This window comes from Canis aureus, chromosome 31 (genome assembly GCF_053574225.1).
Source record: "Canis aureus isolate CA01 chromosome 31, VMU_Caureus_v.1.0, whole genome shotgun sequence".
Classification (NCBI taxonomy): domain Eukaryota; kingdom Metazoa; phylum Chordata; class Mammalia; order Carnivora; family Canidae; genus Canis; species Canis aureus.
The window spans coordinates 38,318,419-38,334,281 of NC_135641.1; the positions used below are offsets into that span (position 1 = coordinate 38,318,419).

General features: G+C 36.2%; 1 protein-coding gene across 12 annotated transcripts in view; it reads right to left on the bottom strand.

Moving 5' to 3' along the window:
- The window catches only part of LOC144302674 (uncharacterized), a 33,629-nt gene that overhangs the window by 11,941 nt on the left and 5,825 nt on the right, over positions 1–15,863 (bottom strand). The window contains exons 3-4 of one of the 12 annotated variants that reach the window (XR_013369669.1): positions 11,399–11,585; positions 7,939–7,985 (exon numbers count right to left, since the gene is read on the bottom strand). The exons of 8 other annotated variants lie outside the window; for them this stretch is intronic. Coding sequence is in view for 1 of the 4 variants with exons in the window: in XM_077880232.1 (XP_077736358.1) it covers positions 7,939–7,985; positions 11,399–11,490 (139 nt within the window). In the remaining 3 variants the exon portion in view is untranslated. Of the gene's footprint in view, positions 1–1,950; positions 2,117–7,938; positions 7,986–11,398; positions 11,586–15,863 lie in introns of all 12 variants that reach the window. 3 more of the 12 variants (XM_077880232.1, XR_013369672.1, XR_013369670.1) reach the window with 3 other exon arrangements.

The following is a 15,863-nucleotide window of genomic DNA, read 5'->3' on the forward strand; positions in this document are numbered from 1 at the left end:
TTATTTTAGGATTTCAATTCAATAGAATTTTTTTTTCTTTTTAACACCTTAAAACGTTCTCGATTTTCACCATTGTTTTTCTTTTTTAAGATTTTATTTATTTATTCATGAGAGACACAGAGAGAGAGAGGCAGGCAGAGACATAGGCGGAGGGAGAAGCAGGATCCACCCAGGGAGCCCAATGTGGGACTCGATCCCAGAACTGTGGGATCACGCCCTGAGCCGAAGGCAGATGCTCAACCACTGAGCCACCCAGGCTCCCACCATTGCCTTCTAACATGCACGTCTGTCTCTAGTCTCCTGATGCTCCTCTTTCTAGATCTGCATTGTTTCTCTAGCCTTATGATTGTGCTTCCACAGTCACACATCCTGGACATGTCCTCCTCACCACTGGCCTCTCATCAATCTACCTTCCAACTTACCCTCTCTAAAATATTTTGCTGACAAACTTCACCCTGTAATAATTCTTAGTATCATAAATATAGGATAAGTACTCAAGAAGTTATTGATTATAAATAGTTTGTGAATTCTTGGCCAACCATATATTTAGATGTTTCATGACATGACATGATAGAAGCATGTGGGCACAGTGGACTGTCAAGTTCTGCCACCATTTCTCAGGTTGGATTATGTTCTTAAATGGGCTGAAAAGTTGCTTCGCAAACATCTGTACACATTTCATAAGTGTTTAGTTTCTTACGTTGCCTTGTTTTGAGGAAGGAAATTTGAGTTTTAACTTTCTCCATTGAATTCTGTCATCTGGTCTCCTCTAAAGTTCCTACTTAAATTGTTTTCTGAGATAATAAAAACATGTAAATAGTTTTTTATTATTGAGTCAAATTTCTTATTATCCCTGGTAATTGTTTAACTTTTTAAAAATCTGATTTTTATCTTGCTTTTTCTACCATATTTAATCTCTAATTAATGTCTATGTATATAACCTATTTCAGGATCACATCTTTTTTTTTTTAATAACTGTGCTTTTTTTCTAAGTGCTTCATATACCAACTAACTAATCAACCAACAAATAAGTGAATAAATGAAATTGACCAACCAAAAAGGGCCTTTGGAAAAGGGAAACCCAATCCTATTTTGGTATTCTTGAATGAATTCATATGAGAAATTTAGATCCGTGCCATACATAAACTGAGTTTAGCAACCAAAGCCTGACATTCTGGCAATTTCACCAGACTTGTAAAAGTTGTTATTTTTGACTAACGAAATGAAATTTGCATTGATTACCTAAACAGACTGACATTCATTTGCGTGAACATGATAAATCTACAGCAAGCACACCAGCCAAATAACATGTTCACTGGAAAATAGTTGCAGTGTGAAATTAATAAGTTCTTTTCCTCTTTTCAACATAGGCAATAGGAACTTTTTGGTTTTGCTTGAGTATTATCTCTTCCAGCTTATACATTGTTTACTTTTCTTAATGGAATAATAACACCATGGCACAAATGCATTCTTTCCGTGTGAGATAATTACATAAATCAAGTTAGTCCAATACTTACACCTAGCCTGAGTTCAAAACAGTTTTTTTTTTAATGTTTTGATTATAAGCAAGTAAATGAGCATATGTCCAATTACATTTTGGGTGCAATAGCTTTAGCCACCACATTTTGGCATTTTATTTTATTAGCTAAAAATTCACATATGGTTCCCATGTCTCCAAGCTGTCTTTAAGGATACAAGAGTTGTATAACCTAACATTGTTTTCTTCCCTTTTCCCTCCCCGGCCCCCTCTCTATTTCTCACATATGTTCTCTCACTGAGGTACCTCTCTTCGTTTCAAGGATTATATGTGCAAATTGTGAAAACCTAAAAGTTTGCTGGTGCTTTGAAGAAATGATGAAAGAAATGCTTCCTATCCTAAATTTTTACCTACTAGAAGAATCTGAAAGGAATGCCACAATGTTTACTATAGAAACAGCAGTATTGGGGCACCTGGGTTGCTCAGCGGTCTAGCATCTGCCTTCAAGTCAGGTCCTAATCCCAGGGTTCTAGGATGGAGTCCTGCATCGGACTCCCTGGAGGGATCCAGGGATCCTGCTTCTCCCTCTGCCCGTCTCTTCCTCTCTCTTTGCATCTCTCATGAAAAAATAAATAAAACCTTAAAAAAAAAAACCCACAATACACATCAGTATTAGTATGCAAAGATAGAAAGCTCACAATGATCATTATTTAGCTGCTTCTTTCCTGTGGCTTGGGGCACACTGTAGTTACGACAGTCCCTCCCCTCTTCAGAGCCCTCCCCAGCATGGCTTTGGAATGAGGAGGGGGGAAGCTAAGGGAAGGAACATCTTAAAAACTGAAATGTGGAAGACACAGCCATGCTAGGGAAGGACACCGAGTAAGGGAGCACAAAGAAACATATTCAACCCCTTGTGGTCTCAGCATTCCTCCCCATGTATCTGTGTTGCTGATACAGTTAATGGTTTGGAAAACTGCAAGACTTGCATATTTTGGCCAAGAGTTAAAGACAACCTTTCTAAACAACTGACTAAAATTCTGTTACTTTTTAAAGCTGTGACACTAACATTTCAAGAGCCTTGGGGTAAATCAAATGTCTTTCTTTCAGTTGCCTTTGCTTATGTATTAGAAATGCTATTTCCAATTCCCAAAGTGGGAATTTCGAATATATGGTTGATTTACAAAGATTTCTGAAACCTCATACATTTGCAGAATTAAATCAATATTAGACACTCTTCGAGTTCAATATATATTTAATTAAAAAAGAAAAACAGTAAGATCCTGAAAGTCAACTGTGCTAAATATTGAACAGGGCACACTATAAGGGTAGATCTGATCCCTGGCTTTCAGATGTTTAACTTTAAAAAGTTTTCACTATTTGCAAGCCACCTTTAAGAACCAGGACATGGAATATTTCATCTTCCCTCCCACCCCAAAAGAACAGATATGATGAGTGTAGTGTGCAGCTGCTGAGATGACAAAAGTGTTTGAGCTTCCCTGGTCACCAGGTACCTACTTGTTCAGTTGATTTTCCTCTCTCACATTTATAGATAAAAATGTCTTTTCAGAAGATAGAAAAATCTTTGTTTCTTTTGTGGGAAATAGATTGCAAAAGAGAGCCAACTGCTTAATAAATGGTGTTAGTCTTTTATGTATAAAATTTTAACAATATGAAGGGTTTCTTCAATCATAATCTTTTGCATTTGAGTTGTGGGACATATTCCGATAATGGTATTTAAACTTTGGGCCTACTAAATTCTATATTTTGACACATCCTGACTTTTTGGAAAGTCGGTTTTGCAACAAATTGCCAATGAAAGTTAAGGTCTACATGTTTGTAGTTGAATCAGAAACTTCAATTTCCTTTTAAAATGGTAGAAATGTATTTAAGACTAGTTGTTTGAATGCAGTGTCTAGAATCTAATATTAATAATGTTCAACATAGAGGATATATCCATTTTACAGTGACTTAAATACTCATATCATATGATATAAAATTCATAGAAACTATGATGCTCTCAGATTTTGGTTAAGACATAAGATAGGCTATTGTTCCTTAGGATAGTTTTGTTATTGTACTATTTCTAAGCTGCCCAATCTTATATCATCATTCCTTTTAACACTGTTTAGAGAGAAAATACACAGCCTCATATGAATATTCTCAGGAATAGTAATTATTACGAGAATCATAGAAATAGTAGGTTCCATTTATGAAACACTTACCCCGCCTGGTACTATGCTAGATGTATTACATACGTTATCTAGTTTAATGTTCCAACAAAAACCCTATCTCCATGTTGTACATGAGAAAATAGAAGCTAGAGAAATTGCCACTAATTTCCTCTGAGCCATACTGCCCACAGAACTAAAGTTTTACCCCAAATCCTTCTGTCCATGAAGAGGTTAATAGATTTTTATAATGGTGCAAATTATATGGTAGTATTACACTTTTAATATTAAAGCATTCGATTAAGATGTTATGTGAATTTAGGGGCTCCTGGGTGGCTCAGCAGTTGAGTGTCTGCCTTTGGCTCAGGGTGTGATCCTGGATCCTGGGTTGGGGGATCAGACCCACATCGGGCTCCCCGCAGGGAGCCTGCTTTCCCTCTACCTGTGCCTCTGGCTCTCTCTGTGTGTCTCTCATGAATAAATAAAATCTAAAAAAAAATTACATAAATTTGAAATTTTGAAGAGTTTTATTGAAAAGCATTTTAAAAGGAGGTACCATTTTTCATTAAAATATTTTTGTAATAAATAACTATATGTTGGCAAATTGAACACCAATAAAAAATAAATTTATATATATAAATAAAGTGTTTGGTGGCCACTAGAAAATGCTTATTATATGTCATTAAGGAAAAATTAGGAAATGAAATTATTCATGTAATATAATATCCATACATGAACAAATATCTCCTAGAGAAAAGACTAAAGATATGAGAATGTTAACCATAGTTTTTGGAGGTTGGAGTTATTGGAGTTATCTTTTCCTTCTTTGTCCTTTATCTCCTTTCCTAATCTCTGATAGTAAGAATTTATTATTCACATAGTCATAAAATGTTTAGGTTAAATTCTTAAAAACTAAAATACCAGAAAGAAGAAGCCGCAAAATGAAGTGGATAAGAGAAGGAAAAAAAAAAATATATATATATGTCTGAAGTACAAAATTCAAAAATTATACAAGATTATACAACAAAAGGAATCTCTACTTTTACCTATTTTTAAATTTTCCTCCTAAGAGGAAGCTAAAACCACCTGTTTCTTATTTCTCCTCATACATATCCACTGCATACATGTGGTGCACAAGGGCGTTTTCATGCACATGTGGACACATGCATGTGTGCACACAAGTGCACACACAGACACACACACTTTTCCTGCCCAATCCCTGACAATCTCTCCTTCCACATAATGGAAGCTCATTCTGTTCTGGGTAAATATATGCCCAGCTAAAACGCAATATTTCCAAGATGCCTTGTGATTTGAGCAGCTATTCAATACAGTTCTGGCCAATGAGAGGGAAGCAGAAGCTCATAGGGCTTCTAGGAATGTTTTTTGGAACCTTACAGATTACACAATTCCACTTCTTTCTGTCTACAATATCACTAAGATGTAAGAAAATGGACAGCCATCTGTAATAAGTAAGTGGTAAGTCACACAGTGAAAATTGGGAGAAAGAAAGCAGCAGTCTGGATCTTTGCTGGCATAAATGGTGTCAGTGCGATAGCACTAGACAGCTTCTGTGTGAGAAAAGTAAAATTCCTAATTTATACCACATCCTTTAACAGCAGCATAATCTTCTACTTTGTGGATATGGTATAATTTATTTCTTGCCGCCCACTAAAGTCCAGTTAGGTTGTTTTAATGCTCTGGTAAAAGACAGTTCTGCAGTAACTAGTGAGGTAATGTCATTCTGTGTGTGAACATGCATATCTGCAATGAATTCTCAGAAGCAGAATTGCTTGGTCAAAGGGCTACACAAGTTTGGGTATTGTCAAATTGCTTGCCACAGAAATTGTTCCAGTTTATTGACATCAATTCATGAAAAAGCAGGTTTTGCTACATTCTTATTAAGACATATCAAGCTTTGAGATTTTGTTTTCCAGACTGAAAAGTAAAAGGCTTATCCCCATATAGTTTTAATTTAAAATTTTGTCATTGTAAATAAGGTTGGAAATCTTTTTGTTAAATAGCCATTTATTTTCCCTTTACCCACAGTGTCTGACATTATTTGCTCCACTTTCATTGTGTTCATTTTTTCCTAATTATTCAAAGGAATACTCATAGCTGAGAAAAAATTATTTATTTATTTATTTATTTATTTATTCATTCATTTATTTAATATTTACTTACTTGAAAGAGAGAGAGATAATGAGTGCATGGAGGACGGAGGGAGAAGGAAAAAAAAACAGGCTGTCACAGGGCTTGTAGGAGCTGGATCTCATAACCCTGAGATCATGGTCTGAGTTGAGATCAAGAGTCCAATGCTTAACTGGCTGAGCCACCCAGATGCCTCACAATTCCTTTATTTTTATATAATTTATGGATTCCTAGCTTTTCCGTATTTTGCTTTTTTTTTTATTTAGTCTATGCAGAATTCTTTTCCACTTGTGAAGTTGAATTTGTCTTTTTTTTTTTTTTAATGGCCTCTAGAGTCACATTTGACTTGAAAAGTCCCTTTTCCGCTCTGATTATTAAAACATTCTCCTATGGATTTAAGTGGGTTTTTTAAAAAGATTTTATTTATATATTCATAAGAGAGAGAGAAAGAGAGAGAGAGAGGCAGAGGGAGAAGCAGGCTCCATGCAGGAAGCCCGATGTGGGACTTGATCCCGGGTCTCCAGGATCAGGCCCTGGGCTAAAGGCGGCGCTAAACCACTGAGCCACCCGAGTTGCCCAGACTTAAGTGCTTGATGCATTTAGGAATTCATTTTGATGTAGCATGTGAGGTAGGGATTCAACTTCATTTTCTGCCTGGTGTTTACTCAATTGTTCCAAAATAGTTATTGAATAAACCCTTTCTCCTTACTAATTTGCAAAGCCACCTTTATATACCAAATGCATATCCATATCTGAGTCTATTTTTGGCCTTTTAGGTCTGTTCCATTAATCAACCTGTCTAGTCATGTGCCAGCATCACACTGTTTTAATTATTATAGCATTATAATGTGGTTTAACATTGGGCGTGGTCCCTCGTTATTTTCATTTTACAGAATGGTTCCTCCTCCTCTTGCTTGTTTATTTTTCTACATGAACTTTAGAAACAGCATGTCTGCTTCCAGAAAATATTATTTTCTTATGAATTTAACATTAAACATATAGATTAATTAAGGAACAATCTTCAAGATGCTGTCTCTCTCTATTTGAAAATATTATAAACATTTCCATTTATTTAAATCTTATTTTGTTTCCTCAGTAGCATCGTATGATTTTTTTCTTACGGATCTTATGCATCCTGTTAATTTATTCTTCTATATTCATTCTGAGTTGCTATAATTTATCATTGTGAAAAGAGTGTGCATTGTCTTTTTTAACATGCCGTTTTATCCGTCTAGCATGATTTCAGAATATTAACATTTCTTCAACAAGTTTAACAAATGCATTTATTGCTTGAGAAGCTGTTGAATTCATTTTCTTAAACTTTTAAAGTACACACATGATTAACAAATAATCATAATATTTTTTCTTTTCTAATTTTTAAACTTATTATTGCTTCCTTTTTTTCTGATTGCAATGTCTTAAGAAGTTCAAATTCAAGTTTGGACTCTAATTTAGCTGCAAATATATTAATGTACCCTCCCAATTTTGCTCCTTTCCCCCTCATCTCCAATGCTAGTAAATTTATCCTGGCACAGCCTTCTTTTCGAATATCTTAATAATCTGTAGCAAATGTATGTTAAGTACATTTTTTTTTTTTTGGTGGAAAGCAGGGCAGTAAAGAAAGGTAAAAATGGATGATGAGTTTGAAAACAAATGAAATTTGTAAATAACGAAAATATTTACAAGCCTTGGCTAACAATTCCACCTTTTGAAATATATTCATAGCAATAAAATTCAATGCAAAGAATAGTGTTGCCCTGGAGTTTAATGGAGGAAAAAATCCACTTGGAAAATTCCTCACTCTAATCAAAATAAATGTTGGCATTTTGATAGTGCTTTATAAATATGTTCAATATTTTTTTTACTGGAGTCAGATTTCAATTATTTAATAAGGGATGTTTTATATCTAAATAACTGGAAAGTTTAAAATGACTAGATAACTTTCTTAAATTAGTGGACTTTCGATAGAATGGTCAAATGTTTAAGCCCTCGCCGTGATTTGTTGTATTCCATGTTTGATTTTCATGAGAAACAGACAAACGGATAAAAGAAACCATCACATCAGAAAAATAGAACATGTAAAATAATGAACTAAATGAGATCAAAGATGATAAAGTCAGTTTACTGAGATGAATAGTTTACCTATTTCAAATGTTGATCTCAAAACTAATTTCACAGCAAATTCTTTCCTTAAAAAAAAGAGAAAGAAACATGTCATGGCCAATAACTGCTGAAAAACTGTGGAGACTGGCACTTCCAAATGCTTGGCAGATTATTAAGCCAATTTTTATTGAGTCCACTCTAGTTGTTGGAGGGTCTGTGATTCCCAACTGTTTCACATCAGAGAATGAAAACAAGTAGGGCCCAGCCAAGACCACATTGGTGACTGCCAGCCCCTTTATATGCCAAACATGAAAGCAACAAGTCCAGATGCTTTGATCCTTGCATTTTTGGACTTAGCCCAAAGTTATAGAAAAAAGCACAACTCATGTTAGGACAACATACATTATAAGTAGAAATCAATCAATAGCACTGTGACCTTCAAACTCAGTAAATGTTTGGAGTTAGTTTCAGAGCATGTAATCTAAATTGGGGATTGGAAGTTGGAACTGGTCCTAAACCAACAAAAAAAAATGTATATTTTTAAAAAAATAGAGATTAAAGGAAGCAACAGATGAAATTTTAATTTATATGTGTATGTGTGTGTGTATGTATATGTGTATATACACATATACTCATTGAAGAATGTATTCTATTTTAAAAGGCCCTGAATGGTAAGGAAAAGCAAGCCACCACCACAATGAAAACCTCTTTCCTGCATATAATTAAAAGAGAAACTACACTGTGGCAGGAAAATATATTGGAAGGAAATTATGAGCTTTCTCCCAATTTAGGGTAAGAGAATAATGAGATAATTTAGGAGGTGAGTCACTTGGTTGCTAGGACACTGTCCTGACTTGCAGCAGAGCTCCAGCCTGCCAACTTATGAAACAATTGGCCCTGGTCTTGGCAGCGTTGTGGGTCTAAATTCCCCAACACAGGTATATTGAAGAACTGGCAATGGCAGAGCTGAGCTGAAAAGTTGATGGTCAATCTGAATTTGGGCACAAGTAAAACTGTAGCCTCAACCCTAGTATTTTAAATCACTGCCTGTGGCCAGGGTAGTTACTTGAAAAAAAAAAAAATCTTCTGGGACAGAAAAAATAACAGTGAAAAATAGCTTCGTTTAGAGGGGTGGGATCTGGCACCAAGAAATAATTAAAAGCAATTTTGCATCTTTTATTTTTTTTTAACTTTACAGTAATGATTTGATTGTATTGTCGCACAAGTTCTGTCTAGACCGCATTGTGTTAAAACCTCACCGTTTTGTATTGTAAAGCTTTAGAATTGTTCCTGGCACCAAATAGGCTGTTCTAGCACAAAAGCTAATTTACAGTAATGCTGATAATGTTCAAGAACCTATCATTAGGATTTCTTTCTCTTTTTCCACATTTTTAAGTACAACCTTTCTTTGTCAGAAAAGTAAATTAGTGGCAGTGATAATACTTTGCAATCCCTACCAACCCCTCAGAAAGGCAATGTACAGATAGCCTGACATTTTCAAAACCTTCCAGGAACTGGAGAAGCCAGTTCCTGGAAGATCTGGTCTCAGGCTGCAAAAACAACTTTTCTTCTTTTCATGCAGTATGCACTTACTCAAAATGCCTCAAAGCATCCCTCAGAGAGCTGGGTCAGGGAAGTTGATCATGCCATCAGTGAGACTGTGTCATCCGGATGTGTTCTGGATGTCGACAAGTGTGCCCATGCACAAGGCACGGCCCACGAGTGTATCCAAATAAGTTAAGGGTAAATTAAGGCACAAGAGCAGAAGGTGATCATTTGTAAATGAGCCCATTTACCCAAGTCTGTGAACAGTCTGATTCAAAAACGTAGAAATATTGACATGACACAGTGGAATCCATCGTTTGCACTGAGACTTTTAGTTGTTGCTAGTTATTTCTTACAATGATCCATGCTCATATGTTGATCTATGCATTCAACAATTAATGCTCTTGTTTTTATATATGTCATCCATCCTCTCAGAAGACTCCTTTTACTCTGAAGCAAATATCAACTAGGCATATTTCTAACTAGGTGTTTGAATGGTGAGTTGAAAAGACCATCTATCTATTCATTTATCCACTCATTCTTCATGGAGCCCTTACAGCTCATGAAAGACTTTATCGGATGCTTAAAAGGGTTTTAAAAAGTGGAAAAGAATATGCTGTAGTGGAAGGGTCACTGGCTTTGAAGTAAGAATATTTAGTTCTAGTCTGGCTTCTTCATTTATCAAGGATATGGCCTTGAAGAAATCACCTATGCTCCCCGTACTTCAATTTTTGATCGCTTTGAAAACTGAAATAAGGCTACTTTTCTGCCCTACTCTGGTTTTGAGGATAAGAAAGACAATCTTAAATAGAGGATAATCCTTTGTAAATTACAGGCAGGAGCCCAACACAGGGATTATAAGAGGAGGCTGTTTTCCTGCTCCAAAGGAACTTCCCATCTATTTTTAGAGGCAAGGTATCTTTACAATAAAATGGTTTGGCACTCGTTAAAGGAAGTTTTTTGATTGACCACAATGAGTAACAAAAAAGTGACTGCTTTAATAGTTGATTGACAAAAAGCATTGAGCAGACTGGGATAGGGATCGGACACTCTGAGATTTGGGATTTGAGGTGACCCCAAAGGATGGGGACACTTGCACCAAGCCAAGAAAAAGAGAAAATACATATAGTGAGGGAGTTCTGTGAACCACGATATGAAAGTACAAATATACAGTGAATATTCATTGAGCTGATCATTTATTCACTGAATAACATTTGTTTAGTGTGAAGGGAACAGTTTGGCTGAAATTCTTCTGGGGCAGATCAAAGACAAAATGTAGAGCTTCTGCTCCTTTCTGATACGCTATCAATAATTGTAAAAGCTGAGGCAACTGTGTCATATTAGAGATGGGACAAGTAAAAGATGTATATCTGAAAGGAGAGAATATAAGACAGGCTAACAGGAAATCTCTGTTCCAATTTCTCTAGCCCTAGCTTGCCAAGTGGGGAAGTGACACTCAGGCCAAAATATAGTGATATATTTTTGGAACAACTCCTGGCTTAGTCCTGGTTTGGAATAACCACGGAGGGGTATTTTGGATAGTGTATCTGGTCTACTTTGTGTTGGCACTTCTGATGTTGTTCTGAAGCTAGGTGAGCCACTCTGTCTTGTCAGAATGCAGGCAACTCTGGATGTCAGGCAGATGGCCAGGAACACCAAGAAAGGCCTAAAGGAGGGTCAGAGGTGGAAGAGGGAAAAAGGAGAGCATTCACTCCCCATTTCCAGCTGGAGTAAGTACAAGAAGTGCTGGTAATATATGCCCTAGATCTACAGGCCAACAAAGAGTCTAAATGAAGCACGGTGGGTTGCATCCAGTGACTGGGCTGGCCATGAACTTACCAGATGGGTTGATTGAAGTGACAAGAAGTGGCAGGGACAAAAAAGAGATATAACGTAAACAAAATGAAACAACAAACAAACAAAGGTAGCTTCAGAATGAAACTGATCTGGAGACCTGGAATGATCTGTTGTCTCATCTCTGCCATGGTATCTCCTCTTTTTCTCCTTTCTTTCTCTGCCTCTACTTTCTCTTGCAGAATTCTTCATCTTCTTCTTTTCTCTCTTACCTTCTTTTTGATTTCTGTTTTGAGCAACCAATTCTATGACAGAGTTTCAAGGTTAGCATTGGATGTCAGAGCCTCCTGCAAATTATTTTTACAAAATTATTTTAATTGAACAAATTGAATATTTAGAGTTTTTATCAGGCACTTTAATAGTCTGGTAATACTGAGCTACCATAGATGAATCCTCCCACCAAAAAAAAAAAAAAAAAAAAAAAGGAAAAGAAAAACCAAACAAAATAAAAACTGGACAACGCACAGACACACATATATACAAATATATCTTTCTATCTCTATTAGGTAGATAAATTATGGATGATAGATATGATAGATAGTTTTTATGTTTAGGAATTGGATAGCTATTAAGGCAGTAAGGATAATAAAATTGAAAATTATTTCCAAGATGAAAGAAGTTCCCCCCAGAAATGCAGAGAGGTAAAAAGATGAGTCCAATGTCCTGGATGATTTTTTCTTACTGTATACTGATCACAAGAAGCTAAGAGATGGAGAGGCTGAATAGACTGTTAAGGTTGGATAGCAAAAATCGAAGTTTAGGGCTTACCAACAATGAGTCCTAGAAAAGACCTCTGACTCTCAGTTGGGGCACCCCAGAGGGCCACACTTTAGGTGTAGGGGTAAGTTGGAATTAGATGGGCCTTAGCCCATGACTACTCATCTAATAGGGTTAAAATGCCTTGTCCTTATCTTAACTGCCTACAAGATCATATGACCCAAAAATAAGGAGGGAAAAAAAAAAAGGCAAGGGGAACAAACTTCAAAAAAGTCCAGATAATAGTAGTTATCAAGCACAAACCTTAAAATAACCAATTAGTATATTCAAAACATTATATAGTAAGAGAATTTCAGCATAGAATTGAAAGCCAAAAATGATAAATTATTAAAAAAAATAAATTATAAATTCTAGAAGTGAAAAATACAATAATTGCAATTAGAAACACAATAGATCAAATTAATATCTAACTTGACAGAGCTGAGATGGGGACTACTGAGCTGGAAGACAGATCAGGGCAGCTCGGGTGGCTCAGCGGTTTAGTGTCACCTTCAGCCCAGGGTGTGATCCTGGAGACCCAGGATCGAGTCCCATGTTGGGCTCCCTGCATGGAGCCTGCTTCTCCCTCTGCCTGTGTCTCTGCCTCTCTCTCTCTGTCTCTCATGAATAAATAAATAAAATCTTTATTAAAAAAAAAAGGAAGACAGATCAGAAAAAGAAAATTAGGGGCATCTGGGTAGCTCAGTCAGTTAAGCATCTGCCTTCGGCTCAGGTCATGATCCCAGGGTCCTAGGATCTGTCTTGAATTGAGCTCCTTGCTGAATGGGGAGCTTGCTTCTCCCTCTCTTTCCCTCTGCCCCTTCCTCTTGCTTGTGGGCTCTTGTACTCTCTATCCCTCTCAAAAAAAAAAATCTTTTTTAAAAAAGAAAGAAATGAAAGATAAAATTATATCCAGACTAAAGCATGTAGAGAAAAAAAAGTATTAAGAAAAAAAAAAAAAAAAACAGAGGGGCACCTGGGTAGCTCAATAAGTTAAGCCCTGATTTGTGGGATCAGGATCGTGAGATCGAGCCCCATGTCAGGCTCTGCTTGTCCTTCTCTCTTCTCTCCCTCCCGCCAAATAAAGATATAAAAGAACAACAATAATACAAAGAAACAGAAACAGAAAATGACCTAAAAGACATTTAAGACATGGTAGAGAACAAAGAGGGAGCAAATTACCACAATTGTAGCTGGAGTCCTGAAAAGGAAGAAAAAAAGAATTTTCTAAATCCTAACAAAAATGTCATTCAGTAGAGTCAAAAGTGCTATGAACTCCAAACACAATAAATATGGAAACAACAACACGTAGGACCATCACAAAGTTCGAAACAAAACAAAGAGAGTACCTTAAGGTAATCCAAAGAAAATAGACATATTCCTTACAAGTTAGTAAAAATAACACTGATAACCAATGATGAAGGTCAGAAGCCAAAGGAATGGTATTTTCAAAGTGTAGCAACACTATAAATATCAGAAACTTGTGAAATGCAACAGCTAAAGTCCTGCTTTGAAAAAAATACATACCCTCAATTACATATATTAGAAAAGAAGAAAAGTTGAAAAATTTACGTCTAAATGTCATCTCAAAAAAGAGTGAAAGAAAGAAAGAAGGAAAGAAAGAAAGAAAAAAAGAAAGAAAGAGGAAGAAAGACCATAGAAAGTAGAAGAAATATAAGAGCAGGAATTTACGAAATAGAAACAAAAGATGCAACAGCAAAATTCAACAGAAGCAAAAATTATTTTTAAAAGTAGTAATAAGAGTTAGTAACAATAAAGCAACACTGATCAGCCAGGGGAGGCACTAATTACCAATGTTGGGAATCAAAATGGTAAATCATACAATAAGAAAAAAATTTTTAATACTAAGAAAAAATTTAAAATATGTCAATAAACGGGCAAATGTCTACAAAAGATTTAAAATAATACGGTTATAAATTACTAGCTTGATATCAAAGTACCCTAAAGAATAGATTTTAGATCAATACATTTTGTGGATCTAAAAGAAATTTCTTTTAGTACTACTGGGAATACCATTCTAGTCATTTCCTGTCCTTCATATTGACAAGGACAGGCCACTCAGACATCCTTGAACAGCTATTGTACAGAATTATCCTTTATGGTTTGTTACAAAATGATGTATGGAAAAGTTGTAGAGGGTGACATCATAGATTCATAGAATAAATGAACTTTGGGTTGGATGATGACATGGTGAAGGAGAGGATAAAGAAGAGGGGAGTAGAGGATCCTATATCATCTCAACATTTCAAAGAGCTGCTTAGCATGTATTCCAGGTCTTTGCTGAAGTCCAGCAGGCCAAAGTGCTCCAAATTCCCTGGCAATGTGTCTGAATATATATTTTCAAAGAATGAAAATTTTGTGTGCAAGATACTCCTTCCTGTCTCCCTGCAGTGCTTTCTTAATCTTCTCCCATTTCTCTACTCCTTCCCTCTCCTTGTGTGAAAGGCTTTCCCACCCTCCAGCTTCGGCCATGTCTCCTCACATTGAACACAATCATTTGCTATCTCCTGCCTACAATGACAATTAATCACTCATCATGGATGACCCCCAAATTTCTGGAAGTTTGGTTTTGTTGAACTCGAGTCACACACCAAATCATGACACTCTCGCCTCATCCCAGTGACAAAGGTCCTCAATCCAAGACTCAAACATTTCTGCCACTCGGCTTCAAACCACCCTTCCAGCTTTCACTGACATTGCCCCCTTCATCCCCATCTTGCAACCAAAAAGCCCCACTCTCCTGTCTCACTGGCATCTGCGATGGTCTGCGAACGTTCTCTGTGTGCTTCAGTTCACTCTCCCTCTCTCCTCCCCCAGAAATGCCCTGGAATTTCCCCTGGTTTGACCTCTCACACTCTTACTCTTCCTTCAAGTGCTAGCTCAGATTCTATCTTATCTGAGAACACTTCTTGGGTTACTACCCTGTTCCCTCCTTTCTCTACAGTCCTGCAATATTTTCACCCTGTATAGAGACCACTCACTTATACCATTTTTAAGTTTTATAACTGAGTAATTTAAATTGCTTTTCCTACTAGATTATAATGGTGGGGAACACTTTTTATTCACCATTGTCTTTCCTCAACTTTTAGGCCATAGTCTATACAATGTAATTAATAGAATCCTTCTAAGTTTTTACTCTGAACGTTCACTGGTTTTGCTCATGCACATCCTATACCTAAACTACCCCTCTCTCCTAGAAAAAAAAAATCCTTATTCTTTAATATGCAACTCTTCTATCATTTCTATAATGAGTTGTCCCCATAAAGTTAAGTTCACAATTCTATATGTAAAACATACTCTTTTGTTAGAACATCTAAGAAGTGTTTCTCACAGAGATGTGCTTTATTTGGCACTAAGTTTGTGATGAAAACTTGAATTGTATGTACATGTGTTTAGTTTCATCTCACATATTTTAAGGCACCTTAGACTACCTGTGATTTTGTGTGTGTGTGTGTATTTAATTAATTTTGACTAAATGTGGCAACCAGCCTGTGTGAGAAAAATACATATTCTTATTAATATGAGTGTCTTAGAATAGGGTTTGAGGGCAGAAGGAGTTTCCACAAAATTGCAAGGTCAAAGGGAAGGTATAAAAGAACAGTGCCAAGAACTTCAATCAATGATTCAGCAAGATTGCTTTAGCTCAAGGTTAACTGTGTTTTGGGGGGAACACTGAAGGGGTATCACACTTCTAATCTGATCCATGTCATTACGCCATGGGAACAGCAATCTACCAAAAAATTTAGAGTATATATGTAGAGTTCTCAAGAGATAAAACCCAACTTATT